The sequence below is a fragment of the Mustelus asterias genome, chromosome 20, assembly GCF_964213995.1.
Source record: "Mustelus asterias chromosome 20, sMusAst1.hap1.1, whole genome shotgun sequence".
NCBI classification, from domain to species: domain Eukaryota; kingdom Metazoa; phylum Chordata; class Chondrichthyes; order Carcharhiniformes; family Triakidae; genus Mustelus; species Mustelus asterias.
The window spans coordinates 3,046,568-3,063,555 of record NC_135820.1 but is presented as its reverse complement, the minus strand read 5'-3'; the positions used below and the strand labels follow the sequence as shown (position 1 = coordinate 3,063,555).

Below are 16,988 nucleotides of genomic sequence, written 5' to 3'. Positions count from 1 at the left end.
ACCTCCTCAGTGCGGTCTGTCCTTACTCTCCCTGTCCATTCTTTGCTCCATCTTTCGAGATTATTTTCATCGTGGGAGTTTAGGATCTCCATGGTGCATCTTGTCCAATTTTCTGCATTTATTTTTAATTGTTTCCTTGTGTCCTTTGTTATGTCTGTTGGCTTAATTATTGTCATTGGGTGTTTTGTTATTTTTCTGATTCCTTTGGGGCTCTGATTCAAGGTGTGCTAGGTGGTGTGTTGCCTGGCTCATTTTGTAATCTATTTTTACTGCTGTCCAAACTCATCTTCGGACCGTTTTGTTTCTTGCGTTCCTTCCCCGTAGCCTGTGCTGGTTTGGTTTCTACTGGGGTTTGTGTGTGTCCATGAGGGGGTCTCGCCCTGTGTTGAGCTGTACAGGTTCTGTGATCACTTTACTATGTTTTCCTCAGGTCTGTATCTGGTCCCCCTGTTCGCGTCCCTCTAAAGCTCCGGCTGTCTAATAGGGTATCCTGTGTCCCTTTGTTCGTCCCCTGACCTTTTGGTGTTCCCCTGTCCGTTTCCTGGCTTTCCCTGTTTGTGTTCCCCGAATCCCAATATACTGAGTAAGCCCCATCCCCCTCACTTTCCTCCCCTGTGTCTCCCATGTTTCAGTGTTCCCTTGCCCCCGTGTGGTTGGGGTGTTGGCTGCATCCTCCGTCTATGCTTCCCTTGGAATCCCCTGTATTCATCCTGGTGAGGCTATCCTCAATGTATGGGTTGGGATCCCTCTGTCCTGCCCTATTGTCCTTATATTTCCCACCTTTCATTCCTCCATTTGTCCCCCAATGTTCTATCCTGTCATCCCTGTATTCCCTGTCCTGGTTTCAGCCATTGGTTTTCCATGTCCATTTCGGGGAATAGTTTGGTGTACTGGGCTCTTGCTCTACCCCTCTACATCCTCCCTGGTGCCCCAGGTCTGTTTTTGCTAATAGTTCGATGTGGTGCGGTGGTACCATATGTGTTGTGTCCCATTTATATTGGTGTGTGTGTGGGCGGAAAAGAAAGAAATTAGGATTGTTTCTGAGGGGGTGTTTAAGTCCAACGTTGAGTGTTTTGGAGTTCATTTTGAGGGGAGAAAAAAAAAAGGATGGTTAGACATTTATACTTTGTTAGACCGGATTCTGTTTGCCAGTTATGATGAGGGTCTCTTCAAAATAATCACCTTTCTTGGGGTGTTTCTTTTTTTTAACTGATGATGAGTCATCTTGTGTCCAGGGTTCTTTCCATTCCTCAAGCATTTTTTAGGCAGCCTCTTTTGTTAGTTGTAATGAGTCAATCTGTGTCCAAGTTTCTCCCATTGTTCCTGATGGTCAAATACTTAAAGATTTACATTTTCCCCAGACCTGCCTGTGGATTCTATCCAGTCACCATGTGGTCAGAGTGTCATCCATCAGAATTACACATTTATATTTTTAGGGATTTATACTTCGCGTGGATTAGTTCCGCTGTTATAATAGGTTCCCATACGTGTCCAATTATTCCTTTTAATTAAGGTGTGTGTGTGTGAGAGTGCATGTGTGAGAGAGTGCGTGAGTGTGTGAGGGTGAGTGTGTGAGTGTGAGAGAGTGAGAGAGTGTGTAGGTGTGTACATGTATGTGTGTGTGAGTGAGCGTGTGTGTGTGTATGTGTGAGTCTGTAAGTGTGAGTATGTGCGCGTGTGAGTCTGAGTGTGTGTGTGCGTGTATGTGTGTGAAAGAGTGTGTTTGTCTGAGTGTAATTACAAGGGAGCACAGGTTCAAGGTGAGAGGGGGAAAGTTGAAGGGAGATGTGCGAGGGAGGTTTTTCACGCAGAGAGTGGTGGGTGCCTGGAACGCGCTGCCAGAGGAGGTGGTGGAAACAGGCACATTCGCAACATTTAGGAGGCATCTGGATGGGTTTGTGGATAGGGAGGGAATAGAGGGATACGGACCGAGTAAGGGCAGAGGGTTTGTTTAGTTCGGTTAGAGCATCATGATCGACACTGGCTTGGAGGGCCGAAGGGCCTGTTCCTGTGCTGTACTGTTCTTTGTTCCATACATCAATGTACCAACCGACTCAAGAGCAGCTTCTTCCCTGCTGCCATCAGACTTCTGAATGGACCGACCTTATATTAAGTTGATCTTTCTCTGCACCCTAGCTATGACTGTAACACTACATTCTGCACTCCCTCCTTTCCTTCTCTATGAACGGTATGCTTTGTCTGTATAGCGCGCAAGAAACAATAATTTTCACTGTATACTAATACATGTGACAATAATAAATCAAATCAAAATATCCGTCAGGGGGGTTTGGAGAGTGAGCAAGGGGGCGGTGCCTCGTGGTATTGTCAATAGCAATCCAGGGACCAGGGTGATGTTCCGGGGAGACCCGGGTTCGAATCCCACCACAGGAGATAGTAAAATTTGAATCCAATAAATATCTAGAATCAGAAGTGATTGACGATGTGGTTCAATAACACCCTTTAAAGATGGAAACCTGTCCTCTGTACCTGGTCTGGCCTCTACATGTGATCCACAGCAAATGTGATCGACATATGGCAATAAATGCTGATGCCCGCATCCCATGAATGAGCCGAACAAAACAATACAAACTGTGTCGGGGGGCAAGATTGTGGGATCCCACTGTGCATAAGGGGAGGCACGGTGGCACAGTGGTTAGCACTGCTGCCTCACAGTGCCAGGGACCCGGGTTCGATTTCCAGCTTGGGTCACCGTCTGTGCAGAGTCTGTACCTGTGAGTGCACGGGTTTCCTTCGGGTGCTCCAGTTTCCTCCCACTGTCCGAAGATGTGCGGGTTAAGTGGATTGGCCATAGAAAATTGCCCCTTAGTGTCAGGGGGACCAGCTAGGGTAAATGCATGGGGTTATAGTCGTAGGGCCTGGGTGGGATTGTGGTCGGTGCAGACTCGATGGGCCGAATGGCCTCCTTCTGCTCTGTACTATTCTATAATTCTATGATTCTAAGGAGGTGATTCTCCCAAAAGTGCTGAATTGGTGGGAAAACTGTTCTAGATCACGATTGTTTTTTCAATGCAACTTCAGACCTGAATCTCCGCACTCTGTGCATTGCAGAGGTCACAATCGTGAATCTCATTAAAAACCCAGGGGACGGGGCCTATTCACGCCGGAGTTTGACAGTTCAGGAATTCTGCGCATGCACAGTGGCCCCGATCTGTCAGTCTCCCCATTTGCTGGCCAGCCCGGGACCCCCGCAGAGCTGCCCCTCCAGCACCCCCCACCCCCCCCCCCCGCTCCCCACAGCCCGATCGCGGCCTCCACAACAATTCCCAGGCCAGCCCTGACCCCCCCCCCCACCCCTCGCTCCGGGGTTCCCCGATGTCCAACCCACCCGCCCCCAGCAGTGGCGATTCCCATATCCTCCTCACCCCGGCAGACCCCCTCCCACTGACCGTCCCCTCCAGGAGGCAGACCCCCCCCCCCCCCCCCCCCCCCCACAGCAGACCAACCCCCCTACCCGGCAGACCACTCCCCCCCCCCCAGCCCGCCCCAATCGCTGCCCTCCCTTCGGCCCAGACCGATCCCTGTGCGAAGTGGCAGCAGGACCCCCCACCCCCACCAATCGCCCCCTAGGCCCCACCCACAATAGGCCCCGCCCCCTTCAATGTGCCCTCTGGGCTTGGGCACTTTGCCCCTTGGGCAGTGCCAGGGGGCAGAGGCTGGCACTTCCAGGGTGCCCATGCCCAGGGGGCACCACCCTCCACCGTCTGACCCCCTGGAGGGCCCTGATTGCCCCCCCCTTCATTCCAGCGGGGTCTCCCACGAGTTCCCCGAACATGGGGAGCTACTCTAAACCCCGCCGAATGAAGTACTCCTGGCGGGGTGGGAGATGCTATTGGGCATGATGTTGTCTACATGGACTTTAGCAAGGCCTTTGACAAGGTACCACATGGTAGGTTCTTGCATGAAGTTAAATCTCACGGGATCCAGGGTGAGGTATCTAATTGGATACAAAATTGGCTCCTTGGCAGAAGCCAAGGTTGGAGAGAGTTGTTTTTCAAACCGGAGGCCTGTGACCAGCGGTATGCCTCAGGGATCAGTGCTGGGCCCACTGTTATTTGTCATTTATATTAATGATTTGGATGAGAATATAGGAGGCATGGATAGTAAGTTTTCAGATGACACCAAGATTGGTGGCATAGTGGACAGAGAAGAACGTTATTTCCAATTGCAATGGGATCTTGATCAATTGGGCTAGTGGGCTGACGAATGGCAGATGGAATTTAATTTAGACAAATGCGAGGTGATGCATTTTGGTGGATTGAACCAGGGCAGGACTTACTCAGTTAATGGTAGGGCATTGGGGAGGGTTACAGAACAAAGAGATCTAGGGATACATGTTCATAGCTCCTTGAAAGTGGAGTCACAGGTGGACAGAGTGGTGAAGAAGGCATTCGGCATGCTTGGTTTCATCGGTCAGAACATTGAATACAGGAGTTGGGACGTCTTGTTGAAGTTGTACAAGACATTGGTAAGACCACACTTGGAATACTGTGTGCAATTCTGGTCACCCTATTATAGAAAGGATATTATTAAACTAGAAAGAGTGCAGAAAGGATTTACTAGGATGCTACTGGGACTTGATGGATTGAGTTATAAGGAGAGGCTCAATAGACTGGGGCTTTTCTCTCTGGAGCGTCGGAGGCTGAGGGGTGACCTTATAGAGGTCTATAAAATAATGAGGGGCACAGGTCAGCTAGATAGTCAATATCTTTTCCCAAAGGTAGGGGAGTCTAAAACTAAAGGGCATAGGTTTAAGGTGAGAGGGGAGAGATACAAAAGTGTCCAGAGGGGCAATTTTTTCACAGATGGTGGTGAGTGTCTGGAACAAGCTGCCAGAGGTAGTAGTAGAGGGGGGTACAATTTTATCTCTTAAAAAGCATTTAGATAGTTACATGGGTACGATGGGTATAGAGGGATATGGGCCAAATGCGGGCAATTGGGATTAGCTGAGGGTTTTTTTTTAAAAAGGGCGGCATGGACAAGTTGGGCCGAAGGGCCTGTTTCCATGCTGTAAACCTCTATGGCTCTATGGGCCAGGCAGGTTCCATACTGGGCCCGATAATCACATGCAAATTATCTTTGAACTACATTAAAAAAAAAGATTTAAATCACTTCCTCTCTTCCCGCCCATTTCCAGCGCGGTCTCGACTGCGACTGTTCCCCCGCTCTGGGAGACGCGCGTGCATTCCCGTCGCGTGCGCGAATCCTGCAAAATGGACGACACGCGATTCTCCCGAACGGACCTGCCAGAAAAGTTGCGGGTTGCAATGGGAGAATCGGGCCCAATGATTCTACCCGAACAGGCACCGGAGTGTAGCGCCTAGGAGAGCTTCACAGTAACTTCATTGCAGCGTGAATGTAAGCCTACTTGTGATTAGTAATAAATAAACATTTTTTTTTAAACGTAAGTTGGCAACCTCATTCTCAATGGTGATGATGCTTCAAATAATGTATTTTATTTGCTGTCAAACACTTCACGTTGACATGAGAGACTCCCCATAAATGCATTTTGGTCATTTTAATCAACACGCATTGTAAAACAGGTACAACTCCAGCAACAGTAAAGAAGCTCAACATCACCCAGGACAAAGCAGGTCACTTGTTTGGCACCCCTTCCACCATCTTCAACCTTCAATCCCACCACAACCAACGCACAGTGGCAGCCCTGTGTACTATCCACAACACGCACTGCAGGGACTCATGCTGGTGAAATCCTGTGACAGAACCTTCCAACCTCTACCAGCTAGAAGGACAAGGGCAATAGATACACAGAGAGAGATTGGGTCGACTAGCCTTGTGTTCCAAGGAATTCAGAAAAATAATAGGGCATCATATCAAATTCTGACAGCACTGGACGGACAGAATGCAGGGATGTTGTTTCTTCTGGCTGGGTGGGAGCGGGAGCCTCTAGAACAAGAAGCCACAGTCTCAGGACACGGGGTAGACCATTTAGGAGTGAGCTGAGGAGAATTTATTTCACTCAGAGGGTGGTGAACTTGTGGAATTCTCTCCAACAGAAAGCTGTGGAGGGCAATTCGCCGGATATATTTAAGAAGGAAATAGACAGAATTCTAGACTCTAAAGGTGCCCAGGGGTATGGGGAGAAGATGAGTGTATGGTGTTCAGATTGAGGAGTTACACTGGAACAGAAGGAGGCCTGTAATACAGACACAGGTCTCAGCTCACGTGCATTTGCCTATTGATTCTTCGAATAAGCCATGGTCATATTGAACAGCGGAGGAGGCTCGAAGGGCCAATGGCCTACCCCTGCTCCTATTTCCCATGTTTCAATTAACACCACCACCTGGGCGTTCCCCTCCAAGCCACTCACAATCCTGACTTGGAAATATATCGACCATTCCTTCACTGGGGCTCAAAATCCCGCAGCTCCCTGCCTAACAGCGCTGTGGGTGTACCTACACCTCCGGGACTGCGGCAGTTCATGAAGGCAGCTCACCACCACCTTCTCAAGGGGCAATTAGGGATGGGCAATAAATACTGGGCCCAGCCAGGGACGCCTAGGACCCATGGATGAATTTTTTTTTTAAATCAGGTGAACACATAGCAGATTAGCAAGAGAAATTAGTAAGATGGTTGCAAGTATTTGTACAATCATAATTTCTGAATTTAATATGGAAAAGGGATTTCTTTCACCAGCCGTTGAGAGGTGTTGTCTCAAATCTTCACGAAGAAGAAAGTAGATGGTCCTCTGGAAGTCACATCCTTCTTGAGTGATACCAAAGGCCAAAGGATTAAAGAGATTCGCGCAGGAAGCCCAGTCACCACCAGTAGGCATCAGCAGCCTCAGAACACCAGGTATTCTCGGAATCCAGGACCACACGTCACACGACTCCAGACTCTGCATTTTGAGGAAGCCAAGACAGGAATTCAGATGGGAATGACAACCACGCCTCATATACCACCTTCGACACACAACTACTCACTGAAATGCTTCGGAGAACCAGGATAAAACAAACTTTTGACCCCGAGTCACATACTGCCAGATTTCACCGAAAGCTCGGTCAAAGAGGATGGTCTTTAAGGAGTGTTTAAAAGAAGAGAGAAAGGTGGAGAGACACATCAGAGGAAATTCCAGAGTTTACCCCTCCACCCCTGACCCAGGCAACTGAAGGCACGGCCGCCAATGGCGGAGCGATGGGAATCGGGGGATGCTCAAGAGGCCGGAATTGGAGGAGCGCAGAGATCTCGGAGGGTTGTAGGGGGCTGGAGGACGTTACAGAGTTAGGGAGGGTTTTAGGGGCTGGATGACATTAGAGATAGGGAGGGTTGGAGGAGATCCGAGATAGGGAGGGTTGTAGGAGCTGGACGAGGTCACAGATAGGAAGAGTTCAAACGTCTGAAGAAAGTAACAGAGATTGGAAGGGTTGTAGGGGCTGGAGGAGATTAGAGATAGAGAGGGTTGTAGGGGCTCGGGGAGATTAGAGATAGGGAGGGTTGTAGGGGCTCGGGGAGATTAGAGATAGGGAGGGTTGTAGGGGTTGGAGGAGGTTACAGAGATAGGGAGGGTTGTAGGGGCTGGAGGAGGTTACAGAGATAGGGAGGGTTGTAGGGGCTGGAGGAGGTTACAGAGATAGGGAGGGTTGTAGGGGCTGGAGGAGGTTCAGAGATAGGGAGGGTTGTAGGGGCTGGAGGAGGTTACAGAGATAGGGAGGGTTGTAGGGGCTGGAGGAGGTTACAGAGATAGGGAGGGTTGTAGGGGCTGGAGGAGGTTACAGAGATAGGGAGGGTTGTAGGGGCTGGAGGAGGTTACAGAGATAGGGAGGGTTGTAGGGGCTGGAGGAGGTTACAGAGATAGGGAGGGTTGTAGGGGCTGGAGGAGGTTACAGAGATAGGGAGGGTTGTAGGGGCTGGAGGAGATTACAGAAATAGCGAGGGTTGTAGGGGCTGGAGGACATTAGAGATTGGGAGGGTTGGAGGTACCAGAGGAGATTAGAGATAGGGAGGGCAGTAGGGGCTGGAAGAGGTTACAGAAATTGGGAGGGTTGTCGGGGCTAGAAGAGGTTACAGACGTTGTGATAATTAGATGGATGTGAGGAGCTTGGGTACCATTTGGAATGTGTTTCGAATGGGGTAGTACAAACATGATAGGGAGAAAGGAATCCTTTCATGTTTTCCATTCTATGACTGAAATCAAAGTAATTTTATCACAGGGACATCACACTGACCTCTTTTACGCCTGCAGCAAGTGAAACGTATTATCAGACCGATCACAAGACATCCTATGAGTCCAAGAACCACGACACAAGGTATTATTATTTCTGTGACAAGAAAGGGAAATGAAAGTTAATAGGTAACATCATTATTGTTATTGGGCTGTGCATTCCCTCAATGTTGAGCATATGTTAGAGGCAACTTTCGACTGCGAATTGATATCACATCAACCCTGACACAGCCCCTCGAGCCTGTTACACAGGAACAGGAGGTGGCCATTCAGCCCCTCGAGCCTGTTACACAGGAACAGGAGGAGGCCCCATTCAGCCCCCCTCGAGCCTGTTACACGGGAACAGGAGGTGGCCATTCAGCCCCTCGAGCCTGTTACACAGGAACAGGAGGTGGCCATTCAGCCCCTCGAGCCTGTTACACAGGAACAGGAGGAGGCCATTCAGCCCTCAAAACCCGTTACACGGGAACAGGAGGAAGCCATTCAGCCCCTTGAGCCTGTTACCGAGGTACAGGTGGAGGCCATTCAGCCCCTCAAGCCTGTGACACTGGAACAGCAGGAGGCCCATTCAGCCCCTAGAGCCTGTTACACAGGAACAGGAGGAGGCCCCATTCAACCCCGTCAAGCCTGTTACACAAGAACAGGAGGAGGCCATTCAGCCCCTCGAGCCTGTTACACAGGGACAGGAGGAGGCCATTCAGCCCCTCAAGCCTATTACACAGGGACAGGAGGAGGCCTGTAACACAGACACAGATCCCATTTCCTGTGTACTTGCCTATTGATTCTTGGAATAAGAGGTGATGTGAATTCTTACCGTTGCTATTGGTTGGCTCTTTCCCAGTGGTCTCTGACATCACTGGACTGCTTGTTATGACTCCTGTTCGACCAATCAGGGAAGGGGAGGAGAAATGAAGAGATCATTAACTAAAGACGAGAGATTGATTATCCCAGGGTTTTCCCAATGCACTTTCCACTGGGTACACTACCTGACCGCACAGTGGCACAGTGGTTAGCACTGCCGTCTCACCTCACCAGGGATCTGGCTTCGATTCCCAGCTTGGGTCACTGTCTGTGTGAAGTTTGCACATTCTCCCCGTGTCTGCGTGGGTTTCCTCCGGATGCTCCGGTTTCCTCCCACAGCCCGAAAGATGTGCTGGTTAGGTGCATTATCCATGCTAAATTCTCCCTCAGTGTAACCCAAACAGGCGCCAGAGTGTGGCGACCAGGGGATTCTCACAGTAACTTCATTGCAGTGTTAATGTCAGCCGATTTGTGACACGAATAAATAAACTACAAATTATCACAGGCTCTGGGCTTGTGAATGTGGAGCCCGTTTCGGAATTAGAGAATCTTACAGCACAGGCAATGACCATTCAGCCCATCCGGGTCCGGTGCTGGCTCTGTAAAAGATCTCTTGAAGTCATCCCACTCTCTACATGCCCCTCCACCCACCCACACTCTTTCCCCCATAATACTGCATATTCTTGGCTGGGGCGGTTCAGGGATAGCGATGTGGCAGGAGGGAGTAGGGGTCAGAGGTCGGGAGGCCAGTGGTGGGGATGAAGGCACTTGTCAGCTGATCTCACAGTATGCTGGGAGATTGGTGCAATTGGGGAGGGCGTTGGTGAGGCCACATCTGGGCTATTCAGTGGACTTTTGGTGTAGTTATCGGAGGAAGGATGTCCTTGCTATAGAGGGAGTGCAGCGAAGGTTTACCAGGCTGATTCCTGGGATGGCAGGTCTGTCATATGAGGAGAGACTAAGTCGGTTAGGATTATGTTCACTGGAGTTCAGAAGAGTGAGAGAGGATCTCATAGAAACTTATAAAATTCTAACAGGGTTAGACAGGGTGGATTCAGGAAGAATGTTCCCGATGGTGAGGGAATCCAGAACTAGGGGTCATAGGTGGAGGACTGAGGTGAGGAGAAATTTCTTCACCCAAAGGGTGGAGAATGTGTGGAATTCACTACCACAGAAAGTAGCTGAGGCCGAAACATTGTGTGATTTCAAGAAGAAATTCGATATAGGTCTTGGGGCTGAAGGGATCGAGGGATAGGGAGGGGAAGGGGGAGGGAATCAGGATATTGAATTTGATGATCAGCCATGATCGTAATGAATGGTGGAGCAGGCTCGAAGGGCCGAATGGCCTCCTCCTGCTTCTAGTTTCTATGATTCAATGGCTGCCTCAGCAAGCTGGGCCTGGCCTCTCGGGTGTGAATCAGCTGACAGATTCGGTGCTGCACAGAGTGCCAGAAATTCATTCAACTGAGATCACCCAAAAACCAGGTGGAAAAAACTCCCATCTTCCCGACCGTTTGGCACCGAGTTTCTTTTGGGAAAATCGCGCCCAACATCATTGGTCTGTCCATTCCGCAATATTGAGCATATGTTGGGGGCAACAGTCGACTGAGAATTGATACCGTACCAACCCTGACACAGGCCTCGAGCCTGTTACACAGGAACAGGAGGAGGCCCCATTCAGCCTCCCTCGAGCCTGTTACACAGGAACAGGAGGAGGCCCCATTCAGCCTCCCTCGAGCCTGTTACACAGGAACAGGAGGAGGCCCCATTCAGCCTCCCTCGAGCCTGTTACACAAGACAGGAGGAGGCCCCATTCAGCCTCCCTCGAGCCTGTTACACAGGAACAGGAGGAGGCCTTTCAGCCCCCTCGAGCCTGTTACACAGGAACAGGGGGAGGCCCCATTCAGCCCCCTCGAGCCTGTTACACAGGAACAGGAGGAGGCCCCATTCAGCCCCTCGAGCCTGTTACACAGGAACAGGAGGAGGCCATTCAGCCCCTCGAGCCTGTTACACATGAACAGGAGGAGGCCCCATTCAACCCCCCTCAAGCCTGTTACACAGGAACAGGAAGAGGCCCTATTCAGCCTCCCTCGAGCCTGTTACACAGGAAAAGGAGGAGGCCATTCAGCCCCTCGAGCCTGTTACACAGGAAGAGGAGGAGGCCCCATTCAGCCTCCCTCGAGCCTGTTACACAGGGACAGGAGGAGGCCCCATTCAGCCCCCTCGAGCCTGTTACACAGGGACAGGAGGAGGCCCCATTCAGCCCCCTCGAGCCTGTTACACAGGGACAGGAGGAGGCCCCATTCAGCCCCCTCGAGCCTGTTACACAGGGACAGGAGGAGGCCCCATTCAGCCCCCTCGAGCCTGTTACACAGGGACAGGAGGAGGCCCCATTCAGCCCCCTCGAGCCTGTTACACAGGGACAGCAGGAGGCCTGTAACACAGGCACAGATCCCAGTTCCTGTGTACTTGCCTATTGATTCTTGGAATAAGAGGTGATGTGAATTCTTACCGTTGCTATTGGTTGGCTCTTTCCCAGTGGTCTCTGACATCACTGGACTGCTCGTTATGACTGCTGTTCGACCAATCAGGGTAGGGGAGAGGAAATGAAGAGATCATTAACTAAAGACGAGAGATTGATTATCCCAGGGTTTTCCCAATGCACTTTCCACTGGGTACACTACCTGACCGCACGGTAGCACAGTGGTTAGCACTGCCGTCTCACAGCGCCAGGGACCCGGGTTTGATTCTCGGCTTGGGTCACTGTCTGTGTGGAGTCTGTTCTTTTTACCCGTACCTGCGTGGGTTTCCTCCGGGTGTTCCAGTTTCACCCCACAGTCCACAGGACAATGCTGTTTTAGTGCATTGGCCATGCAAAATCCTTCCTCAGTGTACCCAAACAGGCACCGGAGTGTGGCGACTAGGGCATTCTCACAGTAACTTCATTGCAGTGTTAATGTAAGCCGACTTGTGACACTAATGAATAAACTAAAAACTATCACGGGCTCTGGGCTTGTAAACATGGAGGCCATGTCAGAATTAGAGAATCTTACAGCATAGCAATGACCACTCAGCCCATCGTGCCTTGTGCTGGCCCTGTAAAAGATCTCTTGAAGTCGTCCCACTCTCCACACTGCATGCCCCCAATCTTGACCCCATAACACTGCATTTTCTTGGCTGGGGTGGTTTGGGGATAGCGATTAGGTAGGAGCGGGTAGGGGCCAACGATTGGGAGGGTGGCGATGGGGGTGAGGCACCTGTCAACCGGTCTGTGAGTATGCTGGCAAATCGATGCAATTCTAGGGCATTGGTGAGGTCACATCTGGAGTATTGTGTGGGCAGTTCTGGTGTCCTTATCTGAGGAAGGATGTCCTTGCTATAGAGGGAGTTCAGTGAAGGTTTACCAGGCTGATTCCTGGGATGGCATGGCAGGTCTGTCATATGAGGGGAGAATAAGTCTGTTAGGATTATCTTCACTGGAGTTTCGAAGAGTGAGAGAGGATCTCACAGAAACTTTTAAAATTCTAACAAGTTTAGACAGGGTAGATTCAGAGAGAATGTTCCTGATGGTGGGGGAGTCCAGGACGAGGGGTCATAGATTGAGGACTAAGGTGAGGAGAAATTTCTTCACCCAGAGAGTGGAGAATGTGTGGAATTCACTACCACAGAAAGTAGCTGACGCCGAAACGTTGTGTGATTTCAGGAAGAAATTCGATATAGGTCTTGGGGCTGAAGGGATCGAGGGATAGGGAGGGGAAGGGGGAGGGATCAGGATATTGAACTCGATGATCAGCCATGATCGTAATGAATGGCGGAGCAGGCTCGAAGGGCCGAATGGCCTCCTCCTGCTTCTAGTTTCTATGACTCAATGGCTGCCTCAGCAAGCTGGGCCTGGCCTCTCGGGTGTGAATCAGCTGACAGATTCGGTGCTGCACAGAGTGCCAGAAATTCATTCAACTGAGCTCACCCAAAAACCAGGTGGAAAAAACTCCCATCTTCCCGCCCGTTTGGCACCGAGTTTCTTTTGGGAAAATCGCGCCCAACATCATTGGTCTGTCCATTCCGCAATATTGAGCATATGTTGGGGGCAACTGTCGACTGAGAATTGATACCGTACCAACCCTGACACAGGCCTCGAGCCTGTTACACAGGAACAGGAGGAGGCCCCATTCAGCCTCCCTCGAGCCTGTTACACAGGAACAGGAGGAGGCCATTCAGCCCCCTCGAGCCTGTTACACAGGAACAGGAGGAGGCCCCTTTCAGCCTCCCCCGAGCCTGTTACACAGGGACAGGAGGAGGCCCCATTCAGCTCCTCGAGCCTGTTACACAAGAACAGGAGGAGGCCAGTCAGCCCCTCGATCCTGTTACACAGGAACAGGAGGAGGCCCCATTCAACCCCCCTCGAGCCTGTTACCCAGGAACAGGAGGAGGCCCCATTCAAACCCCTCGAGCCTGTTACACAAGAACAGGAGGAGGCCAGTCAGCCCCTCGAGCCTGTTACACAGGAACAGGAGGAGGCCCCATTCAGCTCCTCGAGCCTGTTACACAAGAACAGGAGGAGGCCAGTCATCCCCTCGAGCCTGTTACACAGGAACAGGAGGAGGCCATTCAGCCCCTCGAGCCTGTTACACAGGAACAGGAGGACCCCATTCAGCCCCCTCGAGCCTGTTACACAGGAACATGAGGAGGCCCCATTCAACCCCCCTCGAGCCTGTTACACAGGAACAGGAGGAGGCCCTATTCAGCCTCCCTCGAGCCTGTTACACAGGAACAGGAGGAGGCCCCATTCAAACCCCTCGAGCCTGTTACACAGCAACTGGAGGAGGCCCCATTCAGCCCCCTCGAGTCTGTTACACAGGGACAGGAGGAGGCCTGTAACACAGATTCCAGTTCCTGTGTACTTGCCTATTGATTCTTGGAATAAGAGGTGATGTGAATTCTTACCGTTGCTATTGGTTGGCTCTTTCCCAGTGGTCTCTGACATCACTGGACTGCTCGTTATGACTGCTGTTCGACCAATCAGGGTAGGGGAGAGGAAATGAAGAGATCATTAACTAAAGACGAGAGATTGATTATCCCAGGGTTTTCCCAATGCACTTTCCACTGGGTACACTACCTGACCGCACGGTAGCACAGTGGTTAGCACTGCCACCTCACAGCGCCAGGGACCCGGGTTTGATTCTCGGCTTGGGTCACTGTCTGTGTGGAGTCTGTTCTTTTTTCCCGTACCTGCGTGGGTTTCCTCCGGGTGTTCCAGTTTCACCCCACAGGATAATGGTGTTTTAGTGCATTGGCCATGATAAATCCTTCCTCAGTGTACCCAAACAGGCACCGGAGTCAGGCGACTAGGGCATTCTCACAGTAACTTCATTGCAGTATTAATGTAAGCCGACTTGTGACACTAATAAATAAACTAAAAACTATCACGGGCTCTGGGCTTGTAAACATGGAGGCCATGTCAGAATTAGAGAATCTTACAGCATAGCAATGACCACTCAGCCCATCGTGCCTTGTTCTGGCCCTGTAAAAGATCTCTTGAAGTCGTCCCACTCTCCACACTCCATGCCCCCAATCTTGACCCCATAACAGTGCATTTTCTTGGCTGGGGTGGTTTGGGGATAGCGATTAGGTAGGAGCGGGTAGGGGCCAACGATTGGGAGGCCGGCGATGGGGGTGAGGCACCTGTCAACCGGTCTGTGAGTATGCTGGCAAATCGATGCAATTCTAGGGCATGGGTGAGGTCACATCTGGAGTATTGTGTGGGCAGTTCTGGTGTCCTTATCTGAGGAAGGATGTCCTTGCTATAGAGGGAGTTCAGCGAAGGTTTATCAGGCTGATTCCTGGGATGGCAGGTCTGTCATATGAGGGGAGAATAAGTCTGTTAGGATTATCTTGACTGGAGTTTAGAAGAGTGAGAGAGGATCTCACAGAAACTTATAAAATTCTAACAAGGTTAGACAGGGTAGATTCAGAGAGAATGTTCCCGATGTTGGGGGAGTCCAGAACTAGGGGTCATAGTTTGAGGATAAAGGAGTAAAACTTTTAGAACTGAGGTAAGGAAAACTTTCTTCACCCAGAGGATGGTGAATGTGTGGAATTCACTACCACAGAGTGTAGTTGAGGTCAAAACGTTGTCTCATTTCAAGAAGAAATTCGATATACGTTTTGGGGCTGAAGGGATCGAGGGATAGGGAGGGGAAGGGGGAGGTAATCAGGATATTGAACTCGATGATCAGCCATGATCTTAATGAATGGTGGAGCAGGCTCGAAGGGCCGAATGGCCTCCTCCTGCTTCTAGTTTCTATGACTCAATGGCCGCCTCAGCAAGCTGGCCTCTCGGGTGTGAATCAGCTGACAGATTCGGTGCTGCACAGAGTGCCAGAAATTCATTCAACTGAGATCACCCAAAAACCAGGTGGAAAAAACTCCCATCTTCCCAACCGTTTGGCACCGAGTTTCTTTTGGGAAAATCGCGCCCAACATCATTGGTCTGTCCATTCCGCAATATTGAGCATATGTTGGGGGCAACTGTCGACTGAGAATTGATACCGTACCAACCCTGACACAGGCATCGAGCCTGTTACACAGGAACAGGAGGAGGCCCCATTCAGCCCCTCGAGCCTGTTACACAGGAACAGGAGGAGGCCCCATTCAGCCTCCCTCGAGCCTGTTACACAGGAACAGGAGGAGGCCCCATTCAGCCCCCCTCGAGCCTGTTACACAGGAACAGGAGGAGGCCCCATTCAGCCTCCCTCGAGCCTGTTACACAGGAACAGGAGGAGGCCATTCAGCCCCTCGAGCCTGTTACACAGGGACAGGAGGAGGCCCCATTCAGCCTCCCTCGAGCCTGATACACAGGGACAGCAGGAGGCCTGTAACACAGGCACAGATCCCAGTTCCTGTGTACTTGCCTATTGATTCTTGGAATAAGAGGTGATGTGAATTCTTACCGTTGCTATTGGTTGGCTCTTTCCCAGTGGTCTCTGACATCACTGGACTGCTCGTTATGACTGCTGTTCGACCAATCAGGGTAGGGGAGAGGAAATGAAGACATCATTAACTAAAGACGAGAGATTGATTATCCCAGGGTTTTCCCAATGCACTTTCCACTGGGTACACTACCTGACCGCATGGTAGCACAGTGGTTAGCACTGCCGTCTCACAGCGCCAGGGACCCGGGTTTGATTCTCGGCTTGGGTCACTGTCTGTGTGGAGACTGTTCTTTTTTCCCGTACCTGCGTGGGTTTCCTCCGGGTGTTCCAGTTTCACCCCACAGTCCACAGGATAATGGTGTTTTAGTGCATTGGCCATGCTAAATCCTTCCTCAGTGTACCCAAACAGGCACCGGAGTGTGGCGACTAGGGCATTCTCACAGTAACTTCATTGCAGTGTTAATGTAAGCCGACTTGTGACACTAATGAATAAACTAAAAACTATCACGGGCTCTGGGCTTGTAAACATGGAGGCCATGTCAGAATTAGAGAATCTTACAGCATAGCAATGACCACTCAGCCCATCGTGCCTTGTGCTGGCCCTGTAAAAGATCTCTTGAAGTCGTCCCACTCTCCACACTGCATGCCCCCAATCTTGACCCCATATCACTGCATTTTCTTGGCTGGGGTGGTTTGGGGATAGCGATTAGGTAGGAGCGGGTAGGGGCCAACGATTGGGAGGCTGGCGATGGGGGTGAGGCACCTGTCAACCGGTCTGTGAGTATGCTGGCAAATCGATGCAATTCTAGGGCATTGGTGGGGTCACATCTGGAGTATTGTGTGGGCAGTTCTGGTGTCCTTATCTGAGGAAGGATGTCCTTGCTATAGAGGGAGTTCAGTGAAGGTTTACCAGGCTGATTCCTGGGATGGCAGGTCTGTCATATGAGGGGTGAATAAGTCTGTTAGGATTATCTTCACTGGAGTTTCGAAGAGTGAGAGAGGATCTCACAGAAACTTTTAAAATTCTAACAAGGTTAGACAGGGTAGATTCAGAG

The 16,988-nt window shown here is 50.8% G+C and overlaps 1 protein-coding gene across 1 annotated transcript in view; it reads right to left on the bottom strand.

Annotated features, from left to right (window-relative positions):
* Positions 1-5,459: 5,459 nt before the first annotated feature.
* Positions 5,460-16,988, bottom strand: part of LOC144508730 (uncharacterized) — a 60,843-nt gene continuing 49,314 nt past the window's right edge. The window contains exons 11-16 of the mRNA XM_078237038.1: positions 15,952-16,014; positions 13,946-14,008; positions 11,514-11,576; positions 9,015-9,077; positions 8,205-8,297; positions 5,460-6,877 (exon numbers count right to left, since the gene is read on the bottom strand). Of these exons, the coding sequence (XP_078093164.1) occupies positions 6,861-6,877; positions 8,205-8,297; positions 9,015-9,077; positions 11,514-11,576; positions 13,946-14,008; positions 15,952-16,014 (362 nt within the window). The 3' untranslated portion in view covers positions 5,460-6,860. The remainder of the gene's footprint in view (positions 6,878-8,204; positions 8,298-9,014; positions 9,078-11,513; positions 11,577-13,945; positions 14,009-15,951; positions 16,015-16,988) is intronic.